The sequence below is a fragment of the Cupressus sempervirens genome, chromosome 3 (genome assembly GCF_028749045.1).
Source record: "Cupressus sempervirens isolate cs-2001-9-10 chromosome 3, ASM2874904v1, whole genome shotgun sequence".
Classification (NCBI taxonomy): Eukaryota; Viridiplantae; Streptophyta; class Pinopsida; order Cupressales; family Cupressaceae; genus Cupressus; species Cupressus sempervirens.
Window position 1 is genome coordinate 1,039,156,023 of NC_143120.1, and position 15,707 is coordinate 1,039,171,729.

At 35.1% G+C, this 15,707-nt stretch overlaps 1 protein-coding gene across 1 annotated transcript; it reads right to left on the reverse strand.

Moving 5' to 3' along the window:
• Nucleotides 1-10,734: 10,734 nt before the first annotated feature.
• LOC149570275 (uncharacterized) lies at nucleotides 10,735-15,207 on the reverse strand. The gene is made up of 6 exons (XM_089822911.1): nucleotides 13,821-15,207; nucleotides 13,622-13,699; nucleotides 13,303-13,539; nucleotides 11,302-11,388; nucleotides 11,109-11,186; nucleotides 10,735-10,969 (listed from the first exon to the last, which is right to left on the reverse strand). The coding sequence occupies exons 1-3, from the start codon at nucleotides 14,127-14,129 to the stop codon at nucleotides 13,450-13,452; spliced, it is 477 nt and encodes a 158-aa protein (XP_089679037.1). The 5' UTR covers nucleotides 14,130-15,207; the 3' UTR covers nucleotides 10,735-10,969; nucleotides 11,109-11,186; nucleotides 11,302-11,388; nucleotides 13,303-13,449.
• Nucleotides 15,208-15,707: the final 500 nt, after the last annotated feature.

The window sequence follows — 15,707 nt, forward strand, 5'->3', positions numbered from 1 at the left end:
GACATATTCGAATCATTCATATGGGTCAAAGAGAGTCATAAGGTGACCTATGACCCTCTTTGACCCATTAAATGATGATATATGTCTCTAGGGGTCCTATGACCCCTAGGGACATATTCGAATGGGTATTATGGGTCAAAGGGGGTCATAGGGTGAACTATGACCCCCTTTGACCCATTAAACGATGACATATGTCCCTAGGGGTTCTAGGACCCCTAGGGACATAGTTGAATCATTGATATGGGTCAAAGGGGGTCATAGGACCCATTAAATGAAGACATATGCCCCTAGGGGTCCTTAGACCTCAAGGGACATATTCGAATGGGTAATATGGGTCAAAGGGGGTCATAGGGTGACCTATGACCCTCTTTGACCCATTAAACGATGACATATGTCCCTAAGGGTCCTAGGACCCCTAAGGACATATTCGAATCATTCATATGAGTCAAAGGGGGTCATAAGGTGACCTATGACCCCTTTTGACCCATTAAATGACGACATATGTCCCTAAGGGTCCTAGGACCCCTAGGGACATATTTGAATCGTTCATATGGGTCAAAGGGTGTCATGGGGTGACCTATGACCCTCTTTGACCCATTAGATGATGACATATGTCCCTAGGGGTCCTAGGACCCCTAGGGACATAGTCGAATTGTTCATATGGGTCAGAGGAGGTCATAGGGTGATCTATGAGCCCCTTTGACACATTAAAGGACGACATATGTCCCTAAGGGTCCTAGGACCCCTAAGGACATATTCGAATGGTTCATATGGGTCAAAGGGGGTCATAGGGTGACTTATGACCCTTTTTGACCCATTAAACGATGACATATGTCCCTAAGGGTCCTAGGACCCCTAGGGACATAGTCGAATCGTTCATATGGGTCAAAGGAGGTCATAGGGTGACCTATGACCCTTTTTGACCCATTAAACGACGACCCTCTTTGTATTATATATTATTATATTAATATTTATAATAATATTATATATCTATATATATATATAACAACGTAATAATTTTATTAAATATAATATATATTATAAATATTATTATATTAATATGTATGTTATTAATATATCTATATAATAATGTAGTATTTTATTATATATAACGTAATATTTTAGGATATACTATTTATACTATTTTAGGATAATAGTTATAATATAAATAAACACTAAATATTAATATTATTATATGTATAGTAATAATAATACTATTATATCTATAATAATAATATATATTAATACTATATATTGTAGCTTAATATAAATAAACACTATATATTTACACTATTATATCTACATTAATAATATTAATACTATTATAGGTATAATAATAATATTGATACTATAGGTATATTAATATTATTGATACTTTATACTAATACTAATGTACTATTAACTTAGTTATAAATTAAAGTCGTTAGCCTCTAAATATTTTCATAATATTAATATTATTGTGGCAAAGGAGGGAAACCTTATCAAGTTTTCCCCCCAAAAGTCCTTTTCCTATATCGAATATCCGATTTCATATCGAATATCTGATCTTGGATCGGATATCCGATTTCTTATCGGATATCCGATTTTATTGGCATCAATTTCAAATATTTGGCTGTCCCTACAGACCCGACAACATTACTTTTTTACCTCTTTTTTCACGAGATTTGTAAAAAGTCACATTTTGGGGCCCAACCAATCGAAAAGAATTCAAAAATATAACCTTGGGTGTTCGAATTTGTCATCTGAATGGGGAGCAGCAGTCATCAAAAGGATAAACATAAAAGGAAGATATCCAATGAAGACATTGCAGCATATAGGGAAAAGGACAAAATGAAACACTAAAAAAAAAGACAAGGTATGCTAAATATCAATCAAGTTGACGATGAATTAATAGAAGGTGAAATCATAGAGTCAGATAATGAAAATGTAGAGTTGGGAAATGAAAATGTACCTATTGAAAATGATAATGCAGAAATTGAAAATGTAGAGATTGAAAATTTTTAAGAAGAAATGCCACCAAGTCATAATCCAAATTGCATAATTGACCATCTCAAAGATGACAATGCACAGGAACCTAATGCACAAGAACCTTACATATCTCCTAATTATAATCAACATGAAGGTTCTAAAACATCAAAATGGATAATTGAAATTGATGAAATGATTATGACTAGTTTGGAAGGAAAAAAATCAAAAAGAACCATTCGGTTATGGGCTTCAAGACTATATCAGATTTTTTCGGCAACAAGACAGTGGTAGAGCAATGTCAGCTTTTCATGCACTTATTAAAGATGAAAAAGATGAGACCTATGCTTTCCAAATTGAAAATTCGTTTCAATAAAAAGTTGGAAAGAAATTCCATTATTGTGAAGAATCTTTTCAGTGCTCTCAATAGTGTTGAGAAAAATAGCAGAGAGAAGGATAATAGAGCTGCTCGAAGGGTTATTACAACCTCTTTGGTAAGTCATCATTTGAGAAAGGGTAGATATATGAGACAAACTTGTATTGATTTGAATCTAAATTGTACTACTTTGAGAAGAGCACTTAGTCGAAGAGAGAAAATTGATGATCCTCTTCAAAATGAAACATGGGCATTTGATGGGAGACTTCCACGTTTTGATAAGAAGCTATCGGACGATGTGAAGGAAGAAATTATACAATTTTGGCACTCTAACTCACAAGTATCACCCAATGCTAAAGATGTCTTAAAGTTGAGAATTGGCATCAGAGACCGCATGCCACATCCTAAACACTATTTGGAGGTAAGTCAAACTATGTTGTTCAAACAATTTAGAGAGAGTCATCCAAGTGTTCATTTATCACAAAGGGCTTTTGAATCTTTGAAGCCATTTTATTGTGTGCCACTCAAAATTCAAAATACATGTTGTTGCAAATATCATGTTGAGTTTTCTATGCACCATGAAATATTATGCTCCATCCGTTCTACTTTGCATAGTAAAGAAATGTTGGAGGATTGTGGGGCTAGTGGGCTTCCAAAATCATCAAGAGACTTGTTAGATCAACTCTTATGTCGTAGAGTTGATGGTTGTTCCTTTTATAAAAATGCTTGCTTAAATGAGAAGTGTTCAGAATATGGTGGCTTATCCAAGTTTGACACATGTTTCCATGAGGGGTGTGAACAAGATCTTGGAAAGACAATAGTGAAAAAAAGGGTCTATGAAATGGTGAAATACACATTGAAGAGTGGGAGTGAGAGCTCTAGATGTGAATTGGTTGGAAAATATATCAATGTGGCTAATTTTATTTCAAATTTCAAGGCAAATCTTTTTTACAAGTATGCAAGACATAGTCACAGGTCTCAGTGGTTGGATCAACAATTTAGAACGTGTAAGGAGACTTTTCCCATTGGCACTATTATATTAGTTGTTAATTTTGCTAAGAACTACACATTGCAACCTCAAAATGAGACACAATCTCAGTATTACAACTCTATTCAAATTGCAATTTTTGTTCACATAACATATAGACATGCCCCTGATAGTACAGAAAATCAAAAGATTATTAGAGAGTATCATTTTTATATGAGTGATGATAGATCTCTCTCACGAGTTTGTGCAACATTGTTTCGAGAATTTTTTTGATTTCTTACACGAGCATGCAATTGCTATGGATAGACATATCATTTGGTCAGATAACTGTACAAGTCAATTCAAGAATGCTTGCATGTTTTATTGGTTGTGTAGGATGCACGTAGAGAGAGGCGTGCCTCATATTTGGAGTTTTTTTGAGTCTGGCCATGGAAAAGGGGAACATGATGGAGCAGGGGCATGTGTGAAGAGAGCTCTAGTTAAGGAGCAACTGAAGATTTCAACAATAGAGCTTCTTGATGCTCATAGCATTGTTGATTGGTGTAGTTTAGCATTATCACAGGGGGGGACTCTTAATTCAGTGATACGCAGGTTCTTTTGGTTGGTTGAGGAAGGGTCCACAGGTGATAGATCAGATTGTGCTACAGAGAGACTCATCAAAAATGCATTCATTTCAGATCTCTAATTCTAGTACATGGACCATTTGGACACGACAACTAGCTTGTTTTTGTCATACTTATTTTTAGTGTGATTGGGATCACTGTGAGTCAAGTGAGTGGGTGGACACATGGGCTCCACATTATCTTACTCCATTGTCTATCATACCCTCTATCAAAAATGATGACATGGAAAGTTCACTTGAGCATAACCATCTATCAAATCTACTTCAGCCAGGACATGTCTTTGCATTGGTTGCACCATAGGAGAATGATGAGAAATCTGATTATTGGTTAGCATGTTGTGTAAGAGGCAAACAAAAACTTGCACAACCGATCATAGATGATGATGGATTCACGTATCCTACTGGTTCAGTGGTTGTTGCTGGAACATGGCTGCAGACATACATGCTTAGAAGGAACGGAATTCCTGCATTCGAAGACTATCAGAAGCACAAAGTAATTCTCATATATTCGCATCTTATTATAGAAACAAATGTAAAGTTATTGAAGCATCAAGGAAGACCAAAAGTAAAAGAACATTTTACTATTGCCAATGTGGATCATGAAGCCTTGTTGGAGACCCTAAAACAGAGAGAGGACCCTATTGGAATACTCGACTAGGTATATATACTTCTTATGTTATTTTCTTCATAATGATTTAATGAATTGATGATTATCTTGTTTAATACAATAAGTTACTAATTTTTGTATGATATTGGAATGTAGGTACATCATGAAGAGTTGGAGGGGGGTGGTATTGGAGAGAATTTATAAAATTTATGATGTATTATGATGTAAAATGTGTAGTTTTTTGTATATGGTTTTTGTATTTTGGTAGGTTCTTTGTAAGGAATTATAAGAGGAAGATATTGAACAAGTTCTTCCAAATCATATTTGCATGTGATACAAGGCTATAATGACAATTTTAAGAGCATTTATAACTATATGAAAGATAAATGCATGCGGATATCTTATTACAAATTTGGTTTTTTCCTTATTTCACATAAAGCTGACATTATGATTATTAAAACTATTTTTATCAAACTAATCAAATAAGAAAAATCTAGAAAGTACAGATGAACAATTAGAATACTTGATTTCTTCAATTTTGCAACCAATCATAGCATTTGAAAGCATAAAGAGTCATAATATTGTATAATGTTTTGAAAGACTTTCATATTGAAAAGTTGTATGAAGCACATTTGGGATAAGCCATGAAATCCATGAAAGAAGATAGCATGTAGGATAAGCAATTAAAGCCAATAAGCAAGATAGCACATGCATAATGACATGATATGAAGTTGGATATGAAGGCTATGAGTGGATGAGTCATTAGAGGTATCAACAATCCCATCATAAATGAGATCTTGGATTTCATGTCTCAACACTATGGAATCTTTAGTTTTATGAAATTTTCTTCCATGGAGATTAATTTAAGAATGCCCCGTGTGTATGTAAAGGTCTTAAGGGAGATTAATTTAAGAATGCAATATTCTCCTCTAACCTTTTCTCAAGTTTAGAATTGATTTCTATTATGTGCTTAGAGAGATGAAGGTAAGAAAGATTATTTGTCTCTTCTAGCTCTTTGTATTGAACATATAGAAAGAGAGATGACAAGTGAACAAATTTAAGTGTAGTCAATAGATCAAGGAAACCATTTAGTGAAAGAAATACTTAGTATGCATATCATAGACCATAAAGTTAGAAAATACCAATAGCTCTAAGACCAAAGAGCCATTTTAAGCATGTTCAAGCACTAGAGACATAGAAAATCAAAGTCAATTTATGAAACTCCCCTTAGCAAAAAATGCAAACAAATATTTGCATTTGGCGTTTTGACTTGGTTGAAAAATTTTGACAATAATTGATAATATTGCAAGCTTGATGTTTAAAAGCAATTTTTTTTCCAAGAAAGATAGTGACACATGGAGTAGTCTTCAAATAATCAAGCAAGGCACAAAGCAACCTTTCATGATACAAGTCAAAGGGGTCAACCTTTCTTGACAACTTTTCAAAATCTAACTCCTAACGGCTACAAGTTAGTGCCATTAGCTCTGAGTGGGTGGGTGAACCATAGTGACACCCTTGTTCCAACCACATAGACCCTCGATCGAATCGTCAGTGCCATTAGCTCCGGATGGGCAGGTGAACCCTAGTCACACCCTTGTTTTGGCCACAAAGACCATCCATCATTTGCGGCCACCTCGTACCAAGGAGTCTCCAAGGTGCTCTAAGTGCATTTGGAGGTCGATCTTTTGAGGGTCATAACTCAGAGCTTGTGAGGGCTATCAATGAACTGTCAAATGCTACAGGACGATGATCCTAAGGCCTAAAATAACCTATCTCATTTTTGAGAGATCACATTCCATTTGAATTTAGCACAGCGATCTCGCTCGATGCCAAAACTCGCAGTGTGCCTTAGTTCATAGGTGCACCACATCGTAGCTTTGAAACCGCTGATCTTGGCATCGAATCGTCAATGCCATTAGCTCCAGATAGGTGGGTGAACCCTAGTCACACCTTTTTTCTGGCTACGAAGACCATCCATCATTTGCGGCCACCTCATACCGAGGAGTCTCCAAGGTGCTCTAAGTGCATTTGGAGGTCAATCTTTCAAGGGTCATAACTCAGAGCTCGTGAGGGCTATCGATGAACTGTTAAATGCTACAAGATGGTGATCCTGAGGCCTAAAATAACCTATCTCATTTTTGAGAGATCACATTCATTTTGGATTCAGCACAGCGATCTTGCTTGATGCCAAAAATTGCAGTGTGCCTCAATTCATAGGTGCACCACAACGTAACTTCGAAACCGCTGATCTTGGCATCAAATCGTCAGTGCCATTAGCTCTGGATGGGCAGGTGAACCCTAGTCACACCCTTTTTCTAGCCACGAAGACCATCCATCATTTGCGGCCACCCCATACTGAGGAGTCTCCAAGGTGCTCTAAGTGCATTTGGAGGTGGATCTTTCGAGGGTCATAACTCAGAGCTCGTGAAGGCTATCGATGAACTGTTAAATGCTACAGGACGATGATCTTGAGGCCTAAAATAACCTATCTCATTTTTGAGAGATCACATTCCATTTGGATTCAGCACAGCGATCTCGCTCGAAGCCAAAACTCGCAGTGTGCCTCAGTCTATAGGTGCACCACAGCGTAACTTTGAAACCGCTGATCTTGGCATCGAATCGTCAGTGCCATTAGCTCCGGATGGGCGGGTGAACCCTAGTCACACCCTTTTTCTGGCCACGAAAAACATCCATCATTTGCGGCCACCCCGTACCGAGGAGTCTTCAAGGTGCTCTAAGTGCATTTTGAGGTCGATCCTTCAAGGGTCATAACTCAGAGCTCGTGAGGGCTATCGATGAACCGTTAGAGGAGACAAGTTTGTAAGGATGGAGTGGATTAGTCTTTTTGCTAAAATAAGTTAGTGGGAAGGCTTTATTAGAGGGTCTTGGCCAAACTAGTGGGGTGTTTGCCCACTCTCTAATTTTAGAGACACGTAGGTTTTGGAGGGAGGTTAGGGGAGCTCTACTAAAACTATCCTTACCCTAGCTTGGACCAAGGTTGGTATCTCAAACTTGCTTCTTTTCCATTTCTTTCTTTTAGCATGGTTAAGCAAATATGCAAGTGTGGAGTTTATCAATGGAGTATGCATTGCATTGCATTGTGGAGTAGCATTCATGTGAGTACTTGAATGGTGTTCATTCCATGTAGATTAGTGTGACACCATTGTGCATCTTGTTGTATTGTGTGGAGTATTGTGAGTATGAGGTTTGGATTTCATCTATTTCCTTGTTGTATAATGGGTGTTGATATTGTGTTGTGAAAATGTGATGTGCTCTTGAAAATTTCTTGTTTTATTTCTACTTGGTTTTGTTTTCTTGTTTTGTGCTTGAGTATTGTTATGGGCGTGGGACTTACACTCACCCTTGTGGGAAGGGAAGAGAAGTCTAGGGTGAAGGGCTTAAGTTTGGTTTGAAAAATGTATTGAGAACCTTGGAGTATGCGCTCCATTGTATGCCATAACATTTCATATCTTGCTGGGGGTGATAAGGAAAGTATGGTGTAGAAAGGAAGTTTGAGGAGTTACAGCTGATGGTAGTGGGTTTGGAGGAGGAAATGTGGAGGCCCCGAGAGGGCATTAAACGATTCATTTATGATAGCCCCGAGAGGGCATGAAATTTGGTGAATCATGATAGCCCGAAGAGGGAAAAAAAATTGTTTATTGCAAATATGGTTTGGTATGACAAGTCTCCATTTTAGAACACACCTTCACCCTATGTTTATGGTTCCATATGTGAAGCCATTGTGAAATAGTCTTGGGGGGAAATTGTTCAAGTTTGAAATGTAATTTTTATGCATTGAAAGATTGTATGTGTATCCCAGTTTGAGCCTTGTTCCCTAGCGCGGGGGTGGTCTCTTTGAGGCCTATGGTTGGGTGGAAAGCACCCATGGTCCTTGTTATTTTTTTGTGTTGCATATGCAGATTTGTGTCCAAGGGAGCAATGGAAATGGCTTGGAATGATCATCTTGCAGATTGATGTTGGATGAGAAAACTTGACATTATGCCCTCATTTGTGAAGGAGGATTCACCAGCTTGTTCATGTTCTCAATGATCATGTTGGAAAATGTTCATGCTACTCATTGTCCATATCTTTCAATGTCCATGTTCCTTATGATTTTGAAAAGTCCCTTATGTTGCCCCATTGTGATGGAAGGAGATTGTATCACTGTTACCTAATGTACATGTAGAAGAAATAATTGATAAGGTTGTTTATGCATGTTTCATTTGGGGTTTATATTGTTATGAAAGAATTGGTACGAGTCATAGATTTTCTTTGACATCATTGTTATCATTTGAAAATGTGAAAGAAAGTTTTCTCCTTATGGTATTGTAAATGACTAGTTGATAATAACAATAAATAGATGTCATGTGATACCATTGATTGTATAAATTTAAAACTTCATAGATTGCTTACAATCTTGTTGTGCATTCAATAATTTGGAAGGAAATTTTTATGTTCATATCACATGCATGGATAACATTGATTTTAATTACCAAGCTTAATGCAATTCTAAGCAAGAAAATCATCAAATTAATTTTATGATATAACAAAATGAAGTTTGTTGTAAGACAGGACATAATAAAATCTATGAGATACATTGTTGTAGGCATGCATTTTCCTCTCTAAAAAATGTATGGTAAAGGCAAATAAATCCCTTCCTTAATACAGAGCAATAAAATATTAAAGAATATTCCCAGATTCTAGACTGCTATCCAATAAAAATAAAAATAATAATAGCATATAGAGACTAATGAATGTCCTAGACTAATATATTTTCTAAGTGACAGAATGGTACACATTATAATCTTATGACCTCTAAGTTACATCCAACACTCAAATAATAAATTAGTAATTAAATAAATAAAGGCATATTAGTGTGCATGTTAGAGAATATGACAAATTTAAATATTTAACTCAAAAATAAAATAAAAGCCAAGATTGATTGGATGTACATATAATAGGGTTTTAATATGAAGTAAGTTGTTGGGATGATGGGATTGGAGAATCAAGGATAAGGATGGATGGTGGATTAAAATAATAACTCAAATCTAGTTTTATCTAGTCAATAAAGCAGATTGATACATTGATACGTATATGTCAGAACGACAAGGTATGTTATATACAAACCTTATTTATACGCTTGCACCTAATCCTTGCATAAACAATTCATCTAACAAATTTAAATTGACACACTCAATACGATGGTGTAGTAGGATGTGTTTAAATACAGATCATGAATTATTATTGAGTTAAGTACTTTGAATTGGCCCTTAGACTTACTAAGAGTTCCTCATTTTATGTGCTTACTAATTCGTACTATGAAACTACTTTGAATCTTAACATGCTTTGATAATAATAATATTGATAGTGAGAAAGTGAGCTTATGGTGAATAGTTAGATGTAATTTAATGTAAATAGTAAATGTAATAGTATAGTAATTATAGTAATTAAAATAGTAAATGTAAAAGCATGGCAATGTAGCTAGATTAGTTAGTAGTTGATGAGCTAGATAGTTAGTAATTGTCTTTTGTTAGAGTGAGTTTAATTTATGTATTGAAATAGTAATTTTTGTGTTTAGAAAATTGTAGTGAGTGCTAGTTTGGTGAGGAAGCAATGTTGATAGATATTGAGGATATAGTAATATAGTAATTGTCACATTAATATATATTGTAATGATTAATGAATGTGTGTACATTGGTAATGAGGATAATAAGTAATTTTGATCCCCTTCCCTTACATGCTAGAATCACGACCTAGTCCATATGATACAACCAATAGACCCTAATAGAATATTAGTATTAGAGGCTTGTTAGGATATGAATTATCTCACTAATTTATGAGTGTTGTATCTTAAACTTGCTCGTCTGACTCGTGACGCTAACTTGAACTAGACTATCATCCAATCTATTTGAAAACCACCTATGACTAAAATAATAACACCTTCACACTATTCACATGAGTCTTGAACTCCTATTCAATGATAACCTTGTTTTAAAATATGTAATTTCTTATGCGACTTCATAAGCTACAAAAAAAAAAAAAAATTGTTGTGTTTTTACTAGTAAAATTTAGGGCATGACACATGATCCACGATAAATTGAACAATACTAGATACTAAATTAATATGTGTATCATTGTGCACGTAAATGAAAAAAATATATATCAAACTACATGTATCCATAGACAAAGTACTCAAATATATATATATATATCAAAATACATAGATCCATATACAAAATGTGGCTGATCCTGCCATCAGAATGTGTATAATATCAATGTTTCTGTATACAATGTGGCATATGCCGTCTCAAAATGTCTCATGATGCATCCTACGAAAACTATACTATCCTAGGGTGCTAGTGGATGATCAAAATGCAGCCTCTTCACTGCACTAGGTGGATTGGATGCCTCCTACATAAACAAAAAAGGAAAACCCAAAGTTAGACTACTAAATTTATATGATTCTACGTATCTAACATTGAATTACTCAAATGCATAATGATATTTTCCGTATTGGAGATTAATACTATCAAAATTTCATAATAAATACCTCTCTCATCGACCTCCTGCACTGGCCAGGAGTCCTCTCATATACCCTCGGCAATGCTGGTACCTCTGTGATTGTGGGCTGTATATGTTCAAATAGCTTTGTCAGATGAATCTACAATTTAAACTATAACATTATAATTCATAGAATGCTAAATTTATAACATATTTAATCATGAATTCAAACTACAACTTACTATTGTAGGCTACTCCTCAAGAGTGAGTGGCTGCATCATCAAATCTACATAACTGTCCTGTCGAACCTCATGTGCACTAGGAGTCTCCTATGAGATACAAAATAGTAGTTGTTAATATCACAAAAATTATTTTTGAATTTATTTATGAAGATAAGTGATGCAAGAGCATCCCATTCTCATCAAGGGAGCATTGAAGATCCAAGGCATTATAGAGGTCATGGAACATCTCTTGAAGTCAATTGGGCAATCCTTGCACCAATTATGGCTCATGGAAGCATACAAAGTTATAATGTTGGACTCATATGTGGAAGAAAGTTGTAATTGGGCATGAGATAGGATTTTAGGATTTCATATGGTAGATGATTCATTTGATAGGTTCATGTAGGTTGTCATGATCATATCTTGTCATTAGACAAGTCAAAATGTTCTAGAATTGAGTTTTTGGGTTTGAACAAGCAGGCCCTGGTTTTTAAGCCATTTTAAGGAGGGTTTTGAAGTTTGGGTTTTTAAGAGTGTGACCAAGACCTATAATCTTGAAAATCCTTAGTGTGTTGGTCCCTTTGTTGAAGCCTTGGTGTGTCTAATTCCTCCTTGTGTGTCCCAGATTTGAAAGGTACATAAGTGGTGTCCAGAGATTTCTTGGTGAGGAAAGAAAGAGAATCAGTGAGTTGGCCCTTGGGAAGGAAGAAAACTTGTTGTGAAAATGCCTCCTAAAAATCAAATGGCTAGAGAACTTGAAGAATTGAGAGAAGAGTTGGCAAAAGAGAAAAGAGAGAGGAGAGAACTTGAAGCATCTAGAGTGAGGGAAGAAAGATAGATGAGAAGAGAGAGGCTGAAGCTTATTGCAAGGATAGAATCCTTAGAAAAGGAAAGGCAAGAACCTAGAGGAGAAGAGGTTAGAGGAAGAAATCATGGAGAGAACCATGAAGAAGAAGAGGTTGGTAATGCAAGGCAAGAGCATGAGACAACAGATGATCCTGAAGAAAGGAGATTTATGAGAATCATTAAGGTAGTACAAGGTAATGGTGGGAAGAACCATATTGATTTTCCAATATACCAGGGTAAAATGGATAGTGAAGAAGTGCTAGGGTGGATAGAGGCCCTTGAGAACTACTTTGATCTTGAAGACATAGAGGCAGATAAGAAGGTAAAAGTAGCAACAACAAGACTAAGAGGAACATCACTCACTTGGTGGACTAGTGTTCAGAATGAGAGACAAGAAAGGTGGTGCAGGGCACCTAACCTATGTGGCAGGGGGGAACAAGTATCTCTGTTGCTGAACACCTTGCCACTCCATGAAAGCGAGGATTCAAGTAGATTAGGAAGTTGGAATAAAGGTTTGGTCCATATTTTACAAGCTGGTCTATGTTTTGTAATAAAGGCACATATAAGGCCCACAAGCATTTTGGTGTGGTTATAAACCAAGTGACTCCATGCGACCAAAAGGCCTTAGAATAGGGTATTTAGAGTCTAAACAGTATTAGCAAAAAGTGGTTGTTTGTTTGTTTTATGGTTGAGAATGCCTATATGGTTGTTCCAATGGTCATGTAGACCTTTATATATGTCATATGTGATCTCAGTTGAAAGGGGGAGATCAGAGTGTACGGTGGTTTGGAGAAAAAACAATAAAAACTTCAAATTTTTGGAAATTTACTTAGTTGCATTTAATAAATCCATATGACCAATTTTGAGTCAATGGAATAGTTTAGAAAGTTAGGGAATGCATAAAAACTATAGTTTGAAATTTGAATTTTAAATTCAAACGATCATATTAGCTTTGGAGGGAAAGTAGTAATTTGGTATTTTTTTGATTAAATAAACCTTTGTAACCAACTTGGTCGATTGGACAAGTGCATATAAGCCTATTTAAGTTGTAATGAACATATGCAAGACATGAATCATTATTGGTATGAAAAAAATCACAGAAATTGTATAGAACAACAATCATACTATCCTCTGCATCAATTAAAAAAATAAAAAATAAATGATACTTATACATACAATGGGGCTCTCTATGTGAATGAAAATCCTTGATGATCTAGGACGCTAAATCTATACAGGCTCATCGCCAGTAGCCACACCCTATATACAATAAATAATGTAATTAAATGAGATTACCACAAAAATTTTACAATAATGCATCAATATTTAATCAATTAGAAAACATCTAATTATCTTTCCTTTGTCAATGCATGTTGGCTCACTCCCCGCACTTTGTCCCCCCAGGGTAGGTGGTAGCTGCAGGATAAAAGAAAGATTAGCAACCATATATGCTACAATATCAAATAGAAAAAAGAAATGTGAACACAACATAATGTACCATAGATGTCTCAAGGCCAAAAGAAATGGCCGAGAGTGTAGCATCATCTATCTGTCTGAGCTCCTCCTCGGTCATCAACTAAACATGAATGAAGATCACATACATGTAAAAGTCAGTATGGCTTAAAAATTAAAATTACTCTATTATAAAAATTAACTTTAAATCACATATGTCATAACAAAAAAATGTATACACGTACTGACACCAAAGGAGTCCATGCCTCTGCATTCCCCTCCTCTCTCGCATCAGGGTCTGTAGCCTTTGCACGTGCATCTAGTGTATCCTCGTCTAATACAAAATGATACTCAAGAAGATCACCTATGGGACCCAGGCAAATATTTTTGCATGTAATGCAAGTGTGAGGCACACAAATGTGTGATGAGCTAGCCGATGATGAACTGGCACCAACATCATCAACATGAGGAGGCAGGACTGACCTAGCCTGAGATATCATTAGGCTACTCAACCTATGAATGGCTCTGATGGTCTGAGAGCTAGCCTCTGCCATAATATCTAGATGCTGCACTCGAGGAGGGGGGGAGATATCAGGGGGGGGGGGACAAAAGTGCCAAGTTTCTTCTGCTGGGAAGAGGGTCTATCCTAAGGAGCTCCTAGTCCTAAGCCCATGTTGGGCTTCATGCTCCAATAGTTCACTTTAAGTTTCAACACAAATTCTGCATATAATTTTCTAAGGAAATAAAATGGTATGTCTAAATTTCCATGTGGAGGAATATCAAAGACCATCCACCAACGGTCCAAAAAATTTGCACCTATGGCATCATTTGTGCACCATTTAATTGATAGTTTGGTTTTTTTTGGGTCAACTGGTATACCCATTTTTGGGTTAGCAAAAAGGCTTGCCAAATCGTCTTTGGTTATTTTGAGGGCCACGACCTCATCATAATCCAAACCATCATCAAACATCTGGTGCATTTCATCATACCAACGAAGAGTGGCATTTTGTTGGTTTGTAAGGGTTTCAATGTTATCCACTATGGTGTTTAACATGGATAACATAGGAGCCAGTGCAGGTACATTATTGTATGTTCTATGCAAACCTCTCAACTCAATGAGATTTTCATTTATCAAATCCTCAATTTGAGGAGGGTTTTGAGGAGGTAGAGGATCATTTGGTGGACGGTTTTGTGGGGATACTGGATCGTTTGGTGGTGGGTTGCGAGGAATATTATTCCCTGCCTCAGTGTCATCATTTTGATCAGGCATTCCTATTGAATTGCAAAACGCAATATATATTAAAAAAAATTTAAATTTTAACCATTTTTGTCAGAAAAACCCTACATTCAACTAAAACAAACAAAATCATGTTAAAATCTATTAAATTTAGGTTAAAAACGAGTCGGGGGGGGAACATACCTGATATCTGATATCCGATTTGCTATCTAATATCCGATTTGGTATCTGATACCCGATTTGCTATCTGATATCCGATCTGTCTGGCCCAAATTTGCATAAAATAAGGGTCGTGCGTCTGTGATTTTGTGTTTAATCCAATGCACAGGTATCGGATATCCGATATGACAATATATATAATATAACATATATATTACATTTTATATATTTTTATATTATATTTTATATTTATTATATTAATTTACTATATATTATAATATAAAATATTATTATTATACTATATTATTATAATTTATAATATATTATACTTTTTTATTTTATATTATATTATAATATATTACTTATTATTATTATATTATATTATATATATTATATTACATTACTATATATTATAATATATGAAATATTATATTATATTATTATAATATAATATGTTATTATAATATTATTATTATAGTATAATATTATACGATTATGATATAATTATAATAATATTATTATATTATAGTATAATAATTATTATAATATAATAGTATGATATATTATTTAATATTATTATTATTATTTTATATCAATAATAATAATATTAAATAATATATCATACTATTATATGATTTTAATTATTAGTCAGATATTAGATTTAAAATTAGATATCCGATATTATCGGATATCCGATATCAAATCGGATATCCGATATGATATCGAATATCTGATA